Source organism: Phyllostomus discolor, chromosome 8 (genome assembly GCF_004126475.2).
Source record: "Phyllostomus discolor isolate MPI-MPIP mPhyDis1 chromosome 8, mPhyDis1.pri.v3, whole genome shotgun sequence".
Lineage (NCBI taxonomy): Eukaryota > Metazoa > Chordata > Mammalia > Chiroptera > Phyllostomidae > Phyllostomus > Phyllostomus discolor.
The window spans coordinates 41,104,299-41,120,536 of record NC_040910.2 but is presented as its reverse complement, the minus strand read 5'-3'; the positions used below and the strand labels follow the sequence as shown (position 1 = coordinate 41,120,536).

Sequence of the window (16,238 nt, the reverse complement as noted above, 5' to 3'; positions counted from 1 at the left end):
CCAGCCCTGAACCCGTGGGATCTAATGCTACCACCAGGAAATGGTGTGAAGATTAGTTGAATTCTCGGACACCCAGCCAGTGTCTGGGTGGGTGGGAGATAAACATCTACATATTTGGTATCAGAATTGTCAAAAGCAAAATGTTTTGTGTGGGTAGTAAAGGAGACTCACAGGAGAAAAACACACACGAAGGAAAAACTGGGTTTTTCCCTAATAGCAAGGAAAAAAACTGAGGGTTTTAACTTTACACATATATTACACATATATACTTATAGACAGCCAAGGAGTCACCTACATGACTTTCTCCCTGTGTGCGTGGTGGGGGGTGGGGGTGCATGTTTGTGTGTGTGTATCTCCAAGTTTCCCCCTTTTGCAAGGACACCAGTCATATTGGATTAGGACCAAGCCCAGTGACATTGTTTTAATTTAATTACCTCTGTAAAGACTGTATCTCCAAATACAGTCACATTCTTAAGTCCTGGAGTTAGAAATTCAACATATGAATTGCCGGGAAGGCACGATGATTCAACCCAAACTTCTATATATACTATGAGGTCACTAGGGAGTGACCAGCATTCTAGGAAGTCTGGCTCTAGAGCTTGTACTGTCAACCACACTAACATGTGGCCTGTTACTGAACGTGTGGCCTGGGTTGACCTCCCTGGGTTTCCTTGCCTGTAAACTGGAATAAAAATAGGAGAGTACCTTCCTGATGGAGTCCTTGCAAAGCAGTTAATGTCTGTGCCCAGTAAACATTAGTAAATGTCAACCGTGGGTATTGTTGCTATTGCAGAATTCCATCTGAACACCTCTGGTCTCAGTAACACCCTACAGGTCTTTGGGACCCAGGCATCCTTGTGGTGGAATACCCCCAGACACAACATAACCCAGAAAGTAGGACAATCTCTCAGATCCCGAAGCCACAAGGAAAGACACCAACAACGTTGAGGATCTGCATCCTTGGGGACATTGTATTAAAGTCATTTCACAGCATGGGACAGAGCCTACTCAGATGAAAAATCATAGGAGGAAACTCATGTTTCTCATGGCCCCCAAGGGGAGAGACTAGATGTACTGGGTTGAACAGTGCCCCACCTCCACAATTCATATTCTCCCTGGAACCTCAGATTATTACTTTATTTGGAAAGAGGGTCTTTGCAAATGTAATTAAATAAAGATGTGGGCTCTACACCAAATGTGACTTATCATTAAGGAAGAGAAGAGAAACAAAGATAGAGACACACAGAGGAAAGAGGCCATATGAAGACGGAGCAGAGGTTGGGACAGCACAACTATAAAGCAAGGAGTACCAAGGGCTGTGGGCAACCACTGGAAGCTGTTAGAGGCAGGGAAGGATACTTCCTTAGAGCCTTTGGAGGGAGCATGGCCTTGCCGACACCTTGATGTTGGGCTCTGGCCTCCAAAACTGGGAGATAACACGTGTCTGCTGTTTTAAGCCACCCCATTTGTGGCACTTTGTTAGGGCAGCCTTAGGAAACTACGGGGAGGGACAAAAGTAGGTTAAGAGTTGTTCATGTGGAAAATAATCCAATGATTAGTAAATAATAATACAAGAATAAATGTGTTTTACGTACTGAAAACTATAAACCCACTTTGGCCCCACCCTGTAATAGGTATAGGGTATCCCATGCCACCAGGAGGAGGCAAGTAGGAAACCTACGTCTTTCCTCTGTTTCTCTAGGGTTCTGTGGTCTTGCCTATAAAATCCTGTGCATCTTCATCTCCTCTCTCTCTGCATATAAGCCTTTTCATGTCTCTCCTATAGAGGTTGGAGTTCCTGACTAATACTGTCTGTGAGGTCAGGCCCACCCACTCTCTGTAGAGATTGGCCCAGCTTGAATCACATGTCCACCCTGGCCCAATCAGCTGTGCTGAGGGGGGGCATCACTTAGTACCAAGGGTGTTATTCAATAGGCAACAACCAGTGTAGCCAGATGCTGACCAATTAGATTTGACACTGGTCCTCCACCAAGAATCCCCCACAAACTCTAGGGATGCACCAAGGGTTAAGGCTTTGGATGCTTTGTCACAAGGGTCATCTTAGGTGTCCAGAGGAAATATCCAGGAATGGGGACTGGGATTAACATGTACTTACCAACTAGTATAGAACTAGTTTAATAATTTAATGACTAGTATGGCCATATTCAGCTTTAGTTCTGCCCATTCAGGAGGGACAAACCCCTTGAGGAGTAGAGATGGGACAGGAACATGCAATTCACCTCCACGTCCATGTCTTCTCTGTCCATCCCATACCCTCCTGTCTGGCCACTGCAGGCCAAACTCTCCCTTGCTCACCCCCATTTCTCTTCTTAAGACCCATCAAAGTGTGTTTCTACAGACTTCTCTGTCCATGCAGCCCCTTTTGTCCTAGATCTGAGAGGAGAGCCAGGGTCCATCCAGTTCATATGGGCCAGTAGGTGTAAGTTCTGCATGGTGACAAACATTATGGATTGGGGGAATCGGCCAGGTCTAGAGAGAGGGACAGTGTGCTGCTGCATGTTTAACAAGCAGCTCTTCAGAGGGGGGAAATGAAATTGTGTGCTTATTATAAAATTTACATAAATGATTGTGTAGCACACCATTGACAGATAAAGTAAAAAATATTCTTTATTGCAAATTCTATATAGTCAGTTGGTCCTTACAGAATACACTAATTTTTATCACTCTTGTACTTGTAGCCAACCCTAGGTACAAGTGACAAACAAGGAGATATAGACAGTACTGTCCTTTAAAGACTAAGATAAAATGGACCAAAGCTGTATGTCCACACTTCACTTGCTTGTGCATGACATGAGCAGCCTCTTTGTGGGACCAGATAATGGTCAGAAAACACCAGATGAGAAGACTCCCTTGATTTTGTGTGTGTGTGTGTGTGTGTGTGTGTTATTCACAACATAACCGGTAAAGATAAGACCCAGTTTTAAGTCTAGTCTACGTGTTTAAAATTAGTTCCTCCATCATTCAAGTCTAGATGACCAGCAGACGATAAATCAAGTCCTCACTCGCAGCATCTGCTGATTCCATGGCTGATATTAAGTTATTGGTGTGATGTCATGGAACAGAGCTGACAGGCGATGTCCTGCAGAACTGCATTCTGTGGTATTTCCACCGTGCACTTACAATAGAGGAAAGTAACCTCAAGAGCCCGTATAACAGTACAATGGAAATAATAAAATCCTGAAAGCATAGGGTGGTTATGAGTCTCAAATAACACTATCTGGCGCACAGTAAATGGCCCATACATAGTTGTTGTTAAGTTACCACTTTATTACCCAGTGCCACACACCATCTCTCAGTGCCCCCTGGCCCAGCCACACCAAGTCTCACACAATCACAGTCACAGAGTCAACCCAGCCCAATAGACGTCAGCTTGGCGAAAGTGGGATTTTGGTCTGTCTTGCTCACAGCTATGTCCTCAACACCTAAAACAGTGCATGACACACAGTAGATGCTCAAAATGCAAGTCGCATGAATGAATGAAACTCACACAACAAAGAATCCTGTGAATCCCCAAAAGCTAGCCCACAAATGCCAGAGTGGGGCTAGAAGTGAGTCTTTATTTCTCACATATTAGCATAAATAAGGATTTTGGGGGGTCTACTTTGTTGGCTGGCGTTTCTCCAGCCCTACACAGTACCTGCCATGTAGTAGGTGATCAATAAATATAAGTTCAATATATTAATATAAAGTCTACTGTCTGAGCTCAGGCTCATAATAAATACCAAGGGTTCGACTTGGGGCAGGAGTAACAGAGGAACCAGAAGAGTCCTTGAGAAAGGGGTCAGCAGCCAGAACCCCTGCCCAGCCTGGTGAGGTAGAGAAGCCAGAGCCCATCACCAGAGGCCCCAAGAAAGCAAGGCAGGCTTCAGCCTCCCTGCAGCGGGTGGCAACCCTGCCTGCCTCACAAAGTCCGTCCTGCCTCATGAAGGCTGTCAAGAGTGGAGTCCAGCGGGGACCTTGGTGGACACTCGGTAGAGGCCCAAGACCGTGGCACCTTGAGCAAGCTGCCAGGCGGGGTGCACCCCGGCTGCAGCCTTGAGGTAGACACCCAGGCGCTGGCCAGCACTGAGGTGCAGCAGGCCACCCCGGAAACCAGCTGCTGAGTCCCGGGCTTCAGAGGATGGAGATGGCAGGTCCAAGGTGAGGGCCAGAGCTGCAGCCCCTACACCCCTTGCACCCAGTGGCTGCAGGTGCAGGGCAACGGAGACGGAGCCAGAGCCAGCGCTGGCCACCACACGTTGCAGTTCCAGGTGCAAGAAGACATAGTAGATGCCAGCCTCAGCCACCACCAGCTCCTGCGTGTGCTCATCATAGCTCAGGCCAGGTGCCAAGAACACACCTTTCAAGCCAGGGCCGCTGTACCAGTGCAGGAGTCCATCGGTCAGCAGGGCTGCAGGAAGAGGAAGAAGGAGGAGAGCTGAGCAAGGCTGTGGAGCCCGGACACAGCCTTGGGGAGGGAGTGCTGGGGCTCTGAGGGGGAAAGAGGCTCCCCCTCTTTCCAGAGAGAGGTAGGGCTAGGATGGAAGGGAGGAAGGGAATCGAGGGAGGCTGTCAGGAAGAGGGAGGGGGAAAGAGGACTCTGAGAGGTGCCGCGTAGAGGGTGAGAGACTTCCAGGAACAGACACGTGCTGGAGAAGGAGGTGTAATGCAAAAGGGGAGGGGTTAGGGCAGCAGACTCTGCGGGATGGAAAAAAAGGGGTTCGGAAAGGGAGGTGAGGAAAATGCGGGGGATAGAATGAAGGAGGGGACTCAGAAGGAGGAGGCAGAAGGGCGAGTGGAGAGGTCTCAGGAAGACTGACGAGAAGAGAGGGGTGGGGAGGAGATCCAAAAAGGAGAAGGGGAGAGGGTCTCTGGGAGGAAGGAGGAAAAGCAAGTGCGGAGGAAAAGAGAGTGTGGAACTTCCAGAGCCAGCCTGAGAGACCAGACCAGGCTGGAATTTGGGGACCCAGGCCGCGGGCTGAGAGGGTATGTTTTAGGTGGGCAGGTGGGTATCAGCTGAGGAGCAGACGGAACCAAAGGTCAGAAAGACTGGTGAGGGTTAAAGAGGTGAGGAGACAGCTTTCAGAGGGGAAAGGGGCAGAGGGGCAGATTGAGTCAGAGGGAGGACTCCTCAGTGTCCTCCTCCCCAGGGGGACAGGGATGGTGCAGGACACTCACCATCTCCGGCCACCAGCTGCGCGAACACGCCCTCGCCCTGGGGAGGAAAGGCAGGAAGTGGATGGAGGTCCCCCAACCTCTCCCACAGCCCCCTGAAAAGTGCCACCACCCCCACCCCCTACACCCGGCATCTGCGCAGGCCTTGAGCCTCCGCTATCCTTCCCCCTGCTCCGAAAGAACACACCACCACACACCCACACCCGAAGTCGGGGCTCAACCTGCCCCAACCCATAGGGTCTGCAAGGACAGCGCAGGGCAGGATTTCTCGAGGGCCTCCCTCCAGGTGGCCTTGGAACAGGGAGGTCTTGAGAGGAAAGGGGGGACATCCCAGGAGTCCGGGAGAAAACCTAGGTTCTCCGGGAGTCAGGGAAGAAAGTGGGTCCCCTCAACAGTTAGAAGCGCCGCTCGGGAACCACCATGGGGAAAAGGTCCCGCCCGAGGGTGCGGTATGCAGAGGGGGTCCCGGAGGGGTACGGGATGGGAGAGGGTGGCACCCGAAGTCCTGAATAAAGAAGGATGCTCTCGGGGCCCGAAGGGGACGGACCGTCGGCCCGGCGTGTGGAAGAAGGGGGTGACCCCGGGGTTGAGGGATGGAGAAGGGGTCCCAAGTAGGGGCGCATCTCACCTGCGTGGAGTCGGGGAGGCGAGCGCGGGCGTCGGGAAGGAACTCGGGGACCTCGGGGAGTCTCGAGTCGGGCGCGGGGCTGGGGCCCGGCGAAGCGGAGCCTCGGGGCACCACCCAGGTGCGGATGACGTAGGCGGCGCCGGCGGCGGCGAACAGCACCAGCGCGATACTCAGGGCCCAGGGCAGCGGGACACAGCCGTGGCGGCGCTGCGCGAGCGGCCGCGGGGCCTCGGGGTCCGGGACGGCGTCCGAGTTGGAGCTCATGGCCTGCGGCAGGCGGCTGCAGCCGGGGGCCCCGGGCTCCGTGCTTTATAGAGTGCCGAAGCCCCGCTTTCCGGGGCGGAGACCTTGGGGATCCCAGCGCCCGCCCCCCTCCGGCTGAGCTTTCCCGTTATAACTTTCTCTTCTCTGGATCTCCATCTCTCGACCCCTGTCTCTCCCTCGCTCTCCAGTCTCTGCCCCACTGTTTCTTCTTCTTCCCGAGCTCTCTCTCGGCCTCTCTGGGTGCCTCTGCGTGCCTCTGCGTTACCTCTGTGTCTCGCCTTTCTCCATCACTGTCTGCTGACTGTGCCTCTGCCTTAGGTCGGGTGGCTTTTATCCCCCGGGCGCCTCTCTGACTCTCACTCTCCATCTTGCTCTCTGTGCCTCTCCCTGTCCTCTCCCTTCTCTCTCTCCCTCCCTCCCTCCCTCTCATTCTTTTTGAGTCTTCATGTTGATGTGTCTCTTTTCCCTCCTTCTTGTCACTACCACCCAGGCTCCCCCACGAACCGCCTTAATCCAGCATTTCTGCAGAAGGGTCAGAGGACAGCCAGGCCTCAGGTGCCTTGTGCTCTGGAGCATACCCCCTCCCCCCAGCAGAACCCTGAGGGCCATATTCAGCTCTCCCTACAGCCTCCCCTACCTTCTCCAGGACCCCAGGCCCTTCCCTGGCCTGCCCCTAGGGCAGCTTCCCCACCCACCCACCTAGGCCGCTTCCTGTCAGGAGCCCCCTGTGGACCCCAGAAGGGGAAGGCTGGAGAGTCCAAGCAGAGAATTTCCCCTGATAGGAAAAGGACACTTGAGTGAGGCAGAGGAAACTCAAATTTCCCTTTCACTCAGGCGGGGGCGGGAGGAGGAGCAGAGAAGCAGCCAAAACTCAACCCAAAAGAGGAAGCACCCCTGGATTGAGAGATGGGAAGAAAGTCCTGGGCTCCCAGAGAAGCCCTGCTCTGCCCAGAACGGCCAGGTGGACACTGGCCGACTCCCTGACCCGCTACAGGCCTCGCTCTGCCCAAGTGAAATGGGAAGTCGGACACAGCAATTGGTTTTAGGCTTCTGCCAACAAGCCAGGAAACACGGGGGGGAATTTTGGTATCGGATGCCACCCTAACCTTGAGGTTCTTACACGGGGGAATTACAGAAAAAACACCTGACACCGGCTCATGTCGATGTGCAGGTGCCTAATACTTCCGTTCTGTGAGCGGTTGATGAAGTGTGATATCCAAACCAACAAACCAACATGGCAGTGTCACCTAGGGAGTTGTTAGCTATGCAAATTCTAGCACATCAACCTATTGACATTCTGGAACCGAAAAAGCCCAGCGATTGGGTGTTTCAATGAGGCCTCAAGGAGATTCTGACACTTGCCCAAGTTGTTCCTCCATGCCTGCAGTCCCTCTGACTGGAATGTTCTTTCCCCAGATCGGCGGCCAGCCTTGATTCCAGCTGTCCTGGATACAGGTGATGCATGGAGCCTCTGTTTTCACTCTCTTCTGAAACCCTACTGCCGTGACAATTCAGTGACTGTTTTAAAACCTGAAACAAAATTGTAACCCAGCAAGGTGGCAAATACTATTTCTCTCTTGGAATTTTTCCACCACCACCACCCCCCCCCCAAAGTTCGGTTGCACTGACTCCAGAGGAAAGTGTGATGAGTGGCAGCTAAAATAGAAGAGTTTGCTGAAAGTAAATTCCCAGAAGAGACATCAGCTTTTCTCCTGTTAACCAAAAAAGAAAAAGAAAAAAGAAAAAGGCCTTTCCAAGGAAGAGGCAACAGGCATGTATTTGAAATAAAAAAGAATAGCTATTCAGGACACACTGATTCAGGCAGACTCCCAAACAGTGTTCTGATTGGGAGACACAGGCAAGGGGTATTATGGGAAGGGAAAGGGGAGCAATTACGTCAACAGACAGAAGGCATTTCTATTGGTGCAGATAACATAGGGATGTTAATGCTAAACTGTATTTTCAGTTTTCAGTCCAATATTCATTAGTCCAGGAGTCATCATACCTGCTTTCTTTACAAACAATTTTTTGGGGGAAACAAGGTTGCTTAAGTTCAGCCCAAAGGTTATTTTGCCCTGTTTTACATTCCAAAGGTTTGAGGCAGATGTGTGAGGCGGTTCCTCTGGCAGCTCTGGTTCCATTTGAAAGTGGATCCACTTTTGTTCTTTTCTTTTCTTCACACTCCCCATCAAGGTGGGAAAGTGTTTGCATGTTTGTTTTTTGTTTTTCTTGCTCCAGAGAGTGGAAATGCAGCATTTCTGGTCAGGGGAACAGCAGTGAACAGTAGAAGAATCTCACCCTGCACACAGGAATATTAAGCAAACCTGGGAACTTGAATGCAGGAGCTAAACTTCCCCACCTCAACCCTCACTGCACACAGCACTGAGACCAGGAGATGGGATGGTGAAAGACCCATCTCCGAGAAACCTGACCAACCAGGAAGAAGGGTTTAAAGATACTGAGGCCAAAGGGCCCTCCCATATCACTGCCAGGCCAAGAAGCCAATCTGTTTATCATTAAGCCCTCTCCCACCTCAGGCCACAGCCAAAGATTGCCTGAACTGATAAAAAGAATGAAAAGGAGGAACTCAGAGAACGCCAAAGGTCAACATCTCAAACAACCCAAATGTAAGGTCCCCGCCCTCAGCCCTGTTGCATCACCCATCAAATTTCCACACTAGCCATTTCTGCCATCTGGAATATTCTTGTTTGTTTACTTGCTTACACTTATTTCTCCCACAAAAGTGTTATCTCCCAAAGAGGAGCATCTTCATCTGCCTTGTTTACATTCTACTTCCAGTGCCTAGAAAATTGCAGGCCTCAATACTATTTATTGAATGAATGAGCTCTAGAGATCAACAAACTACATACAGTCCAAAAGCTATGAACTTTTTTTTTATAGTTTTTGGTTTTAAGTGGCTGGAAAAAGTCAAAAGACTTCCTGACATACAAATTATATGAAATTCAAGTTTCAAGGTCCACAAATAAATTTTATTGGCATATAGCCATGCTCCTTCATGTACATATTTCCTTAGGCAGCTTTTGTAATTCTACAGCACAGCCAAGTAGTGACAGAAATTGGCCCACAAAGCCCCAAATATTTAATCTTTCTGGACCATTTCAGAAAAAAAAAATTGCTGCCTCAGCTCTCAAATTGCTGGCTGTGGGCAAGCAGCTTCACCTCTCTGAGCCTCATTTTTTACATCTGTTACATGGGGGTAATAGTAGATCTCAAAGGGCAGTTGAGAGCTTGCTGTGAGCAGTGACAGACACATTGTGAGTGCTCAGAAAAGGTGAGCTGTCGTGGTTACTGAACATTTTCTGCCACTCCGGTCCGCCATCATCCCCAGTACGTGGGTGTAGAAACTGACTCCACAAGTTGAAGCCACTTAGCCAAGGAATCACAGTGGGTGTTCAGAACTCCTCTCCACACTGAGGGGTTTGTCGTAGTTCTGCACACCCCCTCCAAGGAGGGGAAACAAAGTCTGGAAGCCTGGGGAAGGCTCAGGCCACAGCCAGGGAGCACCGTGACGCACTGTTGTGGTTGGGACATCTGAGCCAGGCAGCTCCGCCTACTGTGGAGCTGTCAGCATTACCTCCTAGCACCTCTGTGCTCAGCTGTCTCCCTGAGGTCAGCGTGGGCCCATTTTCCTCATCTCTAGGGGTAGGGCCTGAATCCTCATGCTCACCATAAAGGGCTCAAGGGAAAGACTGGGCAGGAAGCAGTTGAAGGGGGAGGCACCCATCTTCCACCTCTGAGGCCCAATGAACAGGCATCCAGGCTCCAGGAGGGGTGCGTTGAGTTTTCCTACAAAACCTCATCTCCTATTCTCTGGTTTCTCCACTGCCTCCATGACCTGCATGTGGCCTCCCTCAGTGTCAACCCAAGTGGCCTGGGTCCTCTGTCTCCCCAGAGACAAAGCCTAACAGAGAATGTTAGTGGTGTTGCTGAGTAAGAGCACAAGCAAGTAAACAAATGACCAAATTGAGGGAGGGGGAGGACAGGGGATGTGAATTGAGAAAAAGTGAGAAAGGGAAAGGAACGAATCCAATGAGGTCTGAGGAAGGAATGAGGCACGTAGAGGGGACTGTCATCTACGTTGTCTATGTTAGTTGGGTCTCTGGAAATCGGGGCCCTAGATAGACAGGCCTGGCACATGTGCACACCCGTGGTATTGTGTAAGTGCTGCAAGGCATGGTGGTACACAACACTGAAGCTTTGTGGAGTTGGGGGTGCATCCCCAACTCTGGTCTTGTGTGTTTCCAATGTGATGTCGGGTGTTCAGAGATGAGAAAATGGGAGCCTGTGCATTCATGGGTGTTTCCAGTGGAGAAACAGCAAACAGAACAAGAGGCTTCAAACCCCAGCTCTGCCTGTTGCTAGCTGTGTGATCTGAGCAAATTCTTTCCCCTCTATGTTCCTTGCTTTTCCCATCTGGGAAATGTGGCTAACACCAGTGGCCACCTCGTAGGATTATTACCAAGAATAGGGAACCAGAGCAGCATTCGGCGTACACTAGGTGCTCTGTTGGGTTAGCTATCATGGCTGCCAGTGGCACTGACCATCTGGTGGCTCCCTGTGATTACATACAGGGGTTGATCTTGTGAATGAACAGCCAGGATCCAAAAACTATTGTGGACATCTATGGCAAAAACGTTCGAAAGAAAATAGCCAAAACAGTCTTTGAAAGCAAAATTGTCAGGTTGTTGTTTGAAAATCGGTTCAGTAATCACAGGTGTGAGGGTTGAGTCATCTCTTTCAGGCTTAATAGAAATTTCTAAGGGTTAAGAAAACCAAGTGCTACCTATAGACTGTGGGGTTTGTTTCAGAACAGAGATTCGCTACGTAGTGCATTTCTGGAAGGCATATAAAAAATGGGGGATTTGGGCTTAAGTGTACACACACGAATAAAGAAACCAGTGGCCTGAGCTGTTTGTAAGGGGAAAATTTAGCACCAGTGACATCAAAGACAGGAAATTGTGTTTCCCTGATAAGGAGAGTGAAGTAATACAAAAACGGGGAACACCCCAGCAGACCAGGGCAGGGCCCTGAGGACCCTTCGAGGGGCCCCTCAGGAGAAGCCAACTCATTCTGCTGGGAAGCAAGCCAGCCTGCCTAGGAAGGAAGTCTCAGCAGGGCTACCACCTGGAAGGGACTCTCCAACCTGCCCAGAGGCAGCCGCCACACAGACAGTTATAAGACCCCCCTATCAGGCCACACAAGTATATAAACCAAAACAGACACACCACACAGACATACACACTCACATACACTCTCTCACACAGACACGTATCAGAACACATAATTATAGATACACAGGAGCAGCCACCAAAGCTAGCCAACAAGCACACACAAGGACACATGGAGGGACACAAAAGATATGTGTATTCAAGGGCATATATCATCAAGCACATGGAGAACAGAACAGTCGCACACATACCGAAACAGACTTGGCGACGACACAACGCAGGCATATGCAGTCACACACTGAGACAGACGCCAGAGAAACAACAGCAGATAACAAGAGCAGTCATCAAAGCTAGCCACCAGCAGACACAAGGACACAACCATGGCCACAGTCACACAGACCCAAAGCTCTCTGGGGTGGGTAACCAAAGACAGCAGGAAGACCTGGAGAGACCAGCCAGAGCCTTGAAATAAAGACACAAAATACAAGGGAACATAACCTAAGAAACACAGCCCTCTTCCCCAGTAGAGACCCAGGCTCAGCCTTCAAATCGCCCAAGACCACCACCTCCTAGAAGGGACCCAGGCTGTTCTGGGAGTCTGTCTCTCCCTCCCTTGAGGAACCTCTGGGTCCCTTTTCTTGAAAGCAGCACGCAGTGTAGGCCGCGAGCGCCCTCTGGTGAACCAGGCGCCTCAGCCCAGAGATGGACAGAGTTGGTGAGACGAGGTCTAGGCTGAAGGAGAAAAAGTTGCTCTCGGTTTTCCGCCTCAAATGGAAAGCCCGCAGAGCAAGAATGGGGGTGGGGGAGTCGGGGGACGGTCGGCCAGATCCCGATCAGACAAGGCTTTGGGTGCGGAAACTGAGCCAGGTTTTGCCAAGAGTAGGAAGGAAGACCCTCACCCGCCCTTACTCCAGGCAGTTCCTGGTCGGAGCCCGGCGGATGCTGCTGCTAGGTCCCAAGAAGTTGAAGTGAGACCGAAGACGTATTCTCTTAGTCCGCGCCCGACCAATGAAGTGTGGCGAGGGCACCCGGCAAGGTTAGGCAGGCCACCATAGACTCAAAGGGAAGGATTCCTGCCCTCCCAGCGCTGGCTCTCAGCCAGAAAAATGACCACCCTGGAATCGCCCAAGACGTGGAATGCCAACAAGGAGTTTTCACCAGCTACGACACGACTTTGACCTCGGAACCCTGAAAAAGGTGGGCCTGCTTTTTCCAGGGACGATCCAGGTTCCTCAAGCCCCACCCACTTCCCATTATTATCTCTAAGCCCCGCCCAATTTCCCAGCCATCAGCCTCCCGGTCCCTCCCACTTTCTTGTGTTTCTCCCCTAGGCTCCACCCACTTTCCAGCAACAAGCCTCCCGAGCCCCGCCCACCCCCAGTCTCTTCTACTTTCCAGTCGTTGTTTCTAAGCGCCGCTCACTTCCCCATCATTAGCTTTTCAGGCCTGCCCACTCCCCACTCCTGCCCACTTCCCCGTCATTCTCCCTAGGCCCTGCCCACCTGCCCAGCCAAGGGCTTCTCAGATCTTACTCACCCTCCTGTCCCACCCACTTTTCCACTTTTCTTGGGTTAGCACCACCATCTCTCTCCCCTGGCTCCGCCCTTTTAGTGTCTCCTATTTAAAATCCTCTCTCCTTTTTGTGTTCCATCTTTCCAGAGCCCTGTGCCTTCTTCCCAGTCTAATCCCTCAATCCATCCCCATCCCTAGTTTAACTTCCTCTAGACTTTGCAGCCTGCAGGTCTGACCATTTTGTCTTATTCCTTTAGGCCTCTCTCCTTTCGTGCCACCCTATCTTCTTCCAGGCCCCACCCACACTATAAAGACCCTACCCCAACATCATCAAGTTCCTGGCCCACCTTTTTCCATCATCAAGTCTCCTGGAGAAAGAGAGGCTTCAGTTTCCCCTGCCCTGACCTTCCATGTCAAGGCCCCTCCCTCTTAGCTATACCTACAATGCCCTGTCTCTGCCCAGGGTGGTCTTCACCACCCCAGCCTGCCTCTTCCCGCTGTGGTCCTGTGGGTCTTCAGAGCTCTAATACCAGTCAGGGTGGGTGCACCCACCTTGATGCCCATGCCCCAATCTGTAAATTTACTGGATATGGTATTGACCTTGCTTGAGATGGTGATCTGGTTACCACACTTCTGACCCATCCATTGCCACACTTCTGCCCCACCAAGATGTTGGTGGCTTTGCACAAGCTTTGTCTACTGCTGGGTAAGCCCCTTCCCACCAGCTTTGAGCCCCCATCAAACACCCATGAGGCCATGGAGGGGTCTCTCTGTACGTCTTTATCCAAGGCTAGACTGAAGAAGTGGCTTCACATCTGTGTGTTCATTAGCTTATGTCTGGGGTGTCTGGGTCAATGTGTTTGTGTGAATGAGAGAGAAAGGGATTCTTCATAAAAGTGACTTTTGGGTGTCTGTTTACCTGTCTTCCTGGGTCTGGATGCTGGAGTCAGCATCTGGCTGTGCATTTTTTCTTTTCTTTCTTTCTTTTTTTTAGTCTTTCATGACTTTGTCTTCTCCCTTTAACCTTCTTTTTCTTTCATACAATTTTATTTGTTGTATGTCTTTTTTAGTTGAATTTATTGGGGTAACATTGGTTAATACAATATTGTTTTCAAGTGTATAATTCCATAATATAGTACATCTGCTGTATGTCTTTTTGAGTTGTGTATCTGGGTCTGAGTGTCTGGGGGTGGTCTGTGTTGTATTTGTATCCATGTGAATGTATGATTCCATGTTTGTGCCTATGCACAAGTATTTCTGTGTGTGCATACATCTAGGTCTGGCTGTGTCTGTATGGGAGTCTGGGCGTAGAGTGTATCTGTGACTCTGAGTGTGTGTCTTTGGGTCTCTGAATTGCGTGTTGTGTTGTATTGGCTTTGAGGAGGTGTGTTTATTGTGGGTGTCTCCTATGCATGCACTTGGTCTGTGGGAGCCTGTGACCATGCATCTGGGTAGGGGGTGGATCCCATGGTATTTGTGTAGCTGGGTGTGTGTCTGGGTCAATATGGGCCTATGTGTATTGTGAGCATGTTGTTGCATTGTGTGTCTATGTGTGTCTATCAGAATCTGTATGTCTCAGTCAGATTGTGTGGTTGTATTGTGTATTTCAGATTCTGTGTGTGCATGTATCTGTGTGGCCTGAACTTGCCTGGAGTCTAGATGTGTGGCATATGCCAGCCACCCCCCAACTCCCCAGTGGGCAAATAGTGACTAAAGTCCTCTTGCTGGGGAGGGGAGTCCAGGCTGGGGACACTAGCTTTGCCCTCCAAGCCCAGGAAGGGAGTTGAAGGATATGAGAGACTGGGATCCAATTGTCTAGCTCCACCAAACCTCAGTGGGCAACAGAATGACAGGATCCAGAGGGCAGGCCTGGAGGCAGGCTCTTAGGGTGGATGGGCCTGACAGAGAGCCTGGCACCTGCTGGAGACAGACCCCCGTGCCCTTCCCGACTTCAGCACAGCAGAATCAAGGGCCCCAGACCCTGCTCACACACATTTCCCCCAATATCTCCCAGGTCAACCAGCTACAGAGCAACAGGTACAAGCATGAGCACGCACACAGACCCCAAACACAACCACTCACACACCAGCACAACCCACACACCCATCGACACATGTGCACAATCTCACACACAGATCACAGAAAAGAGCCCATGTACTCACACCACATGTGAATAGGTGCACCGCAAACACCTATTTATGTAACACACGTGGCATGATGTGCACACACCACAGCACATACATCTGCATTCATGTAGATCCTCAGGCACACAGGTGCACATGCCAGGACACACCACATATACACACTTCCAAAACCACATGGTCACATACATGCAAAGGCATAGAGACTCATACACACCAAAAAAGACACACAAGGAGATTCACACCAACTCACAGCTACATAGACATACACCAAGAAACACACATCTACATACATTCATATAGCCACACCAGAAAACATACATGCTCAGACATCCTCATGTAGCAGGTTACATAGACATAGCTATCCATAAGCACCTCTACATGCACACGTACACATTCACAGATGCAAACACATACACACAGAGCCACAATCATATACACACATGCATACATCAGGACACACACATACAGAAGAAGTGAGTCCTTCCACACTTGTCCCCTCATTATCCTAATCCCTTACCTACCTCATTCACAGGACCCCACCCATGAAAGTGTCTGTCCCTGGGACTCTGTTCTCCTCTGGCTTTCTGGCCCAACCATTCTCCCTGCACAGACATCCCACACTCCCACAACATCCAGGTGTGAAAACACAGGGAGGACAAACTGCCCAGAATGCCTAAGGAGAGTAAGCCTTAGGCGACCAGTCTGTAAGTGGGGTCTCCTCTGCCCCCTGCAGTCAGCATCTCACCATGCTGCGTGAGAGCGGATTGTTAGTGCCCCACATCCCAGGCTTCTTTTGTGATGCCACCATCATTGAATACTCCCTGGTGGCTCATTACATTGTTGACGACTCGGTACTCATCACTACGGCCTTCTTCGTCTCCATTTTCGTGGTAAGGGGCTGGCCACTTTCACCCCATGCAGTGGTGACATGCCACAGGCAAGCGTCAGCCCTTTTTCTGGCAAAGTGGGAAACCCTACCCATTACAGGCCTAAGGCAGGAGGAAGTGCCACCTCTTTTCCTAAACGAAATTGGAAATCTTGCTGCTTCTTGGCATAGAAGAAATTTTTTCCTTGACAAAAGATAAGTCTCGCCCCTTGGTGACATAGAAGAGAGGAAACACCAGCCTCCCTGCCTTAGGAATGGAACAAGAAGAGTTCATCCCCATCCCCCCCAGTGAACAGGGAAGCCCCATCCTTCATATGCATAAAGCAGGGAGCATCCTGCCTCTTTTTTCTGGTAAAAAGGGAAGTCCCACCATTTTGAGGCATTCGGGAAGAAGTCCTCAAGGACTTCTCCTTGTATAACAGGAAGTCCCACCCCTTTTA

The 16,238-nt window shown here is 50.5% G+C and overlaps 1 protein-coding gene across 1 annotated transcript; it reads right to left on the bottom strand.

Annotated features, from left to right (window-relative positions):
- Positions 1–3,273: 3,273 nt before the first annotated feature.
- Positions 3,274–6,232, bottom strand: TNFSF9 (TNF superfamily member 9). Its single transcript, XM_028521273.2, has 3 exons — positions 5,804–6,232; positions 5,179–5,215; positions 3,274–4,411 (listed from the first exon to the last, which is right to left on the bottom strand). Exons 1-3 carry the CDS (start codon positions 6,065–6,067, stop codon positions 3,954–3,956), a joined length of 759 nt encoding a protein of 252 aa, XP_028377074.2. The 5' UTR covers positions 6,068–6,232; the 3' UTR covers positions 3,274–3,953.
- Between the last annotated feature and the right edge of the window lie 10,006 nt (positions 6,233–16,238).

Excerpts from the sequence above, each read along its gene's own strand:
- TNFSF9 (XM_028521273.2), bottom strand. The coding sequence starts at position 6,067 with ATGAGCTCCAACTCGGACGCCGTCCCGGACCCCGAGGCCCCGCGGCCG. Across the intron at positions 5,216-5,803 it reads GCCTCCCCGACTCCACGCAG|GGCGAGGGCGTGTTCGCGCA; the intron begins GTGAGATGCGCC and ends TTTCCTCCCCAG. Across the intron at positions 4,412-5,178 it reads GCAGCTGGTGGCCGGAGATG|CCCTGCTGACCGATGGACTC; the intron begins GTGAGTGTCCTG and ends CTCTTCCTGCAG.